This window comes from Topomyia yanbarensis, chromosome 3 (genome assembly GCF_030247195.1).
Source record: "Topomyia yanbarensis strain Yona2022 chromosome 3, ASM3024719v1, whole genome shotgun sequence".
NCBI lineage: Eukaryota > Metazoa > Arthropoda > Insecta > Diptera > Culicidae > Topomyia > Topomyia yanbarensis.
Window position 1 is genome coordinate 255,904,078 of NC_080672.1, and position 4,578 is coordinate 255,908,655.

General features: G+C 37.2%; 1 protein-coding gene across 1 annotated transcript; it reads right to left on the reverse strand.

The window, feature by feature from the left end:
- Nucleotides 1-528: 528 nt before the first annotated feature.
- LOC131688308 (UDP-glucosyltransferase 2-like) lies at nt 529-2,531 on the reverse strand. Its single transcript, XM_058972509.1, has 3 exons — nt 1,603-2,531; nt 991-1,543; nt 529-925 (listed from the first exon to the last, which is right to left on the reverse strand). Exons 1-3 carry the CDS (start codon nt 2,235-2,237, stop codon nt 539-541), a joined length of 1,575 nt encoding a protein of 524 aa, XP_058828492.1. The 5' UTR covers nt 2,238-2,531; the 3' UTR covers nt 529-538.
- Nucleotides 2,532-4,578: the final 2,047 nt, after the last annotated feature.

The following is a 4,578-nucleotide window of genomic DNA, read 5'->3' on the forward strand; positions in this document are numbered from 1 at the left end:
GAAATCCTGTCACTAAGTTAGCGTCGGTCTCTGATGAGACGAATTCGACGAATTAGTTTTAGCTAAATTTTTCTCCACTAAAGGGAACTATAGCAAAAGATGGGGAAACTTGACCAAGCGCGAGATTCAACAATTATCAATAATGTGTTCTATTTGGTTCTTTATTTTTTTGGAATGGTTATTTATGAACATTAGCACGGCATTGAACGTATAAACTACTGTTGGGGAGACTTAAGATTTTATGGGTAGCAATAGGCTAAAGAAAGATACAAAATTTCTGATATATACAATTCTTTGGTACCTACTGTGAATGTTAATCACGTCACAAAAAATCCCATCTTAACCACAAGTCTATATCTTTATATTAACATTTTCTTCTATTTTTTGTATACTCAGTGTACAAAACATGTAATAAGGAACTTGGGCAATCTGTAGTACATTACAACAGTTGAAACGACTTTCTCACATTCAATTCAGGCAGCCAAAAAGCCCCTGTGCATACACAAAGATACAATGAAAAAAAAAGAATACAATTGGTTTAGTTCTGCTTTTTACTCTTATCTATAGACATACTACCAGGTATACATTTTCGAAAACTAAGCCTCAGAAGAATGATGACACCGAAGCAAACAGCCACTATAAAAAGTTTAACATCGTACAATTCGCTTCTAAACCAACCTAGGCGAAGAGTTGGCGATTGGATGGATTTCACATTCGGGTGTCTTAAGGTCCAATCGATCCACCAGAGAGCACGATCCAGTGGTTTGTCTGGTTGATCACGGAATAGTGCAGATTTTTCCAACATTCGTGTCCGATACGAAGGATCTTCCAATACCGTCCGGATGGTTTGAACAATTATTTCTTTTGTCACAGTCCAAACTATTAGTCGCTCTGCTACACCAGCACGTAAAGATTTTTCCAAATTCTGTAAACAACAACAAATACCTGTAATCCCTGCCTGCCAAGGAACTAATAAACAATGAAAGTTACCCGGTACTGATCAGCTATGAAAGGAATTCCAACCATCGGAACACCATGCCAGGTTGCTTCGTGTGTGCTCAGCAAGCCAGCATGGGTAATGAATAATTTCGTACTCGGGTGTGCCAGGATGTCATTTTGAGGTAAAAACTTCCGCATCATTAAATTACCGGGGATGTCAAACTTATTCGGATCGGCTTCAAACTTCCACAGAAAATTGTATTCAGGGAATTGTCTGATCGCATCAAGAAACATAACAATCCGCTCCTCACCTAGATCCGAACTAAGAATGTTGGTTCCTAGCGAGAAAAGTACTGCTCCTTTTTTGCCACGCCGAATAAATTCCTCAATGTCTTTCGGCAGTGGTTTTGGTGGCGTGATTTGTAGACCTCCAACTGGAATCATATTTTGAGGGATGGGTTCAGGGAAATCAACCGAATGATGAGAGTTCACAAGCATCAGCATCATATTTTTATCAAGATCTCCAAGATAGGGTATACTTCTAAATGCCGGATGACTCCTAAGAAGTTCGTCAGTTTTCGGGATGAAACGATAGTTACGGTACCTGCGCGAAACATAATTAACAACTAAACTAAACATCCCAAAAATCGGAGTGATACTCACAAATAGTCCGTGGTGTAGATAAATACGTTTTTCAATCTTTGTAGGAAATCCATGTCCACGTCGTATGGCAGTGTGTAATAAGGTATATATGCAGGATATTTATGGCTTCCAATCAAATCAACGGTATAAGGAGGGATGTTGAACGCAGTTACTCCAATCAGTGGAGGTTGTCCGAATTTATGATAAAGCCCCATCAAACAAGGTCCACAGCTAAAATCGTAGAGCACTAAATCAAACTTGAAATTGTCCGGATAACTCAAAATCACGTCCAATCCTTTCGATTTCAGCACACCTCTGCATAAACCAAACCCATAGTCGTAGAACGTAGCCATGCACTTTACTATATTTTCCTGAGCCATCTCGTAGAAATCAATTGCCTCATCTCCATCATGAATCGTGTGATAAACTTCTTCTAAATGGATGTAAGTCAAGTTCGGTTTCCCTGTTGTTTCAATATCCGGAGATACTATTGTTAGATTATATCCATTGGAGGCCAACGCTTCCATCAGCACTCGATTCCAAATGTGATGGCTATGACTTGGAACACCCATCAGACACAATACATTGGTCCCACAGCATACAGGGATTACGATTATGCACACGCAAATAAAAATCTGAACCACCCGATCCATCATGCGATTGAACTACTAATAAGCTAAATTATTCTGCTAGACAACGCTTGCGAAACTACCGCATCAGAACAGAGTCACGTTTTGCATGACGACAAGAATGCTACTGATGCCGGCAGCACAACAGTGACGATGATGAGCAAAATTGGCTGATAATGGAAAAGTTTGTCCGACCGCCAGCATCTGCGAAGCTTTAACGATCTGGATTATGTGATTTAAATCCAAACAAAGCAAAATATACAATAATGAACAAATAGTGCATGTGAGATGAACCATATCAGCATATTTTTTGAATGGCCTAAAGCTAATATTTTCCTTTTGATCCGATACGAGTACAACTGGGTTGGTTTACACGTGTATTTAATTAAGCTATTCACAGAGACAAGCACTCGACCACTGTCACCGAAGTCTATCTAAGAATTTATTCAAGAATTTGAATTAATAATAAATCTAACATGAATAGAAGAAAACTTGGTTGAGATAAGTTAAAGAAAAACAAAAAACTACAATAATGCAATGAAATCCAAGAAATAATAAAAACATCAAATAACAAAAGTTATCAGAAACATAAAGATGAAATATTGAAAGAAAATCACTTGAGTGACCGAAAATAAAAGTCGCAAGGACAGAACATGCTTCGTATAACCCGTTCCAAAAAAAACTTCTTTGTAAGAATCGGAAATATTTATTTCCGATTTTTATACTGAAGGTTTTTTTATCCGACTCTTACAGAGGAAAGTCCCAGTCCGATATTAGTATTTATATTTTTAACGAAAAATTCTGCCTTTTTATAAGTAAACACCCTCTTAATCAAAAATTGTATCAAAAACTCAACTTAGGGGTTAGGTATTTTTTACATAGAATCTGTTTGAAAAAAATCGGTTAAGTAGCTTTTGAATGGCAGGTAACAACGCAAATCATGTCTTTTCCAGAGACTTTCTACAAAAAGCTTCGTCACCGAATTGTTTGACAATATTTTTACATAGAAAAATTACAGTATGTTATTGAAATGATACATTATAATGTACCAAAACTTTTTTCAATTCGTTCCAAACAAAGTTCTAAAAAAATCATAAAAAAGTGTTGTTTTTTTCACGCTGAAACCATTATTCCCCAGCAGCTGTAAAAATGGTTTCAGCGATTCAAACATGCGAGGAAATTCTCACAACTGCCCGCTAAGTGCAATCCGAGTGTCGGAGTGGAACCATTTACTGTCAACTTCAGTCGTAGTGCATTCAAAACATGAAGGCTAGTCCCAGAACCTTAGATTATGATTTGGCGAAAAAACTTAATGCTGTACTGTACACAAGTCACCGAGCAAATGAACCACCCCGTTGCAAATAACTCGATAGATGTGACTTGATCGACGATGAAATATATAAGAATTTCAAGCAAATCCATGGGCTCAAATTCTACAAGGCTCCTACTCACAATAATGTTCTTAGAAGAATCAAGTTTTCGTGAATAGGTTTTCGAAAAAAAATATGATTTGACAAGAGATCTATTCCTGTGGAAAGAAAACCAGCTTTTTGTAGCGGATTAGATCATAAATTCGGAAGCTTTTAAAAGGAAGTACCTCAATAAACAGATTTTTCCCATCATTAAGTCCTATGACAGTTACGTTTCAGCCATATTTAGCAATCTGCTATGATAGCAAGGAAGGCGTGCAATGAAACAACGACAACGGATTTAATTCATCCCAAAAGAGCTGAATCCGCCAAAATCCCATCCAAATCTAATCCAACAAACTCTCAAGATTTCAATTCACACTAAATTTAACGACTTTCGGAACAAACAGCACTCAAATTATTTCTCAGGCGTCAATAGAATGTTTCGTTAATCTTTGATTTTCAGTGCTCGATTGAAAATGAAGTGTAATTTTGAATGTTAGAGTGGTTCACACTTAATTGATTTTGCCGATTCTCAGTTTTTCGCATCTTTTGCCAAATTCTGCACAGCCGAGCACTCAGCAAACTAAGTTGTTGCCGAGATTTGAGTACAACTGACGTTTGGAAAATATGAAACTGAGAATCAGTTAATTATTGTCACACTGACTACTCTGTTGTGCGGAAATTATGTGCTCAACAAGCAGAAACATTGTGCAGAAATGCAATACTCAGATTTAACGGGTTATACAGTACGTGTAGGAAACATCAAAAGATTATATACCGACCTGCAGTAAATGCATTTGCAACTAATCCACTAGATCTAATGTTCTTCCATTTATCTTGCTATCGCTTGTGTGTATCGTTGATAAACTCACGTGCAACTCGTTAACTCTCTGGACATTGTCAAGTCATTTCAAATATCTGCAATTAATTGTATGCACATACCCCGCTAAAAGAAA

Coding starts and splice junctions, on each gene's coding strand:
- LOC131688308 (XM_058972509.1), bottom strand. CDS start 2,237: ATGATGGATCGGGTGGTTCAGATTTTTATTTGCGTGTGCATAATCGTA. Junction 1,544..1,602: donor ATCTACACCACGGACTATTT/GTGAGTATCACT, acceptor TGTTTCGCGCAG/GTACCGTAACTATCGTTTCA. Junction 926..990: donor TCATAGCTGATCAGTACCGG/GTAACTTTCATT, acceptor TGTTGTTTACAG/AATTTGGAAAAATCTTTACG.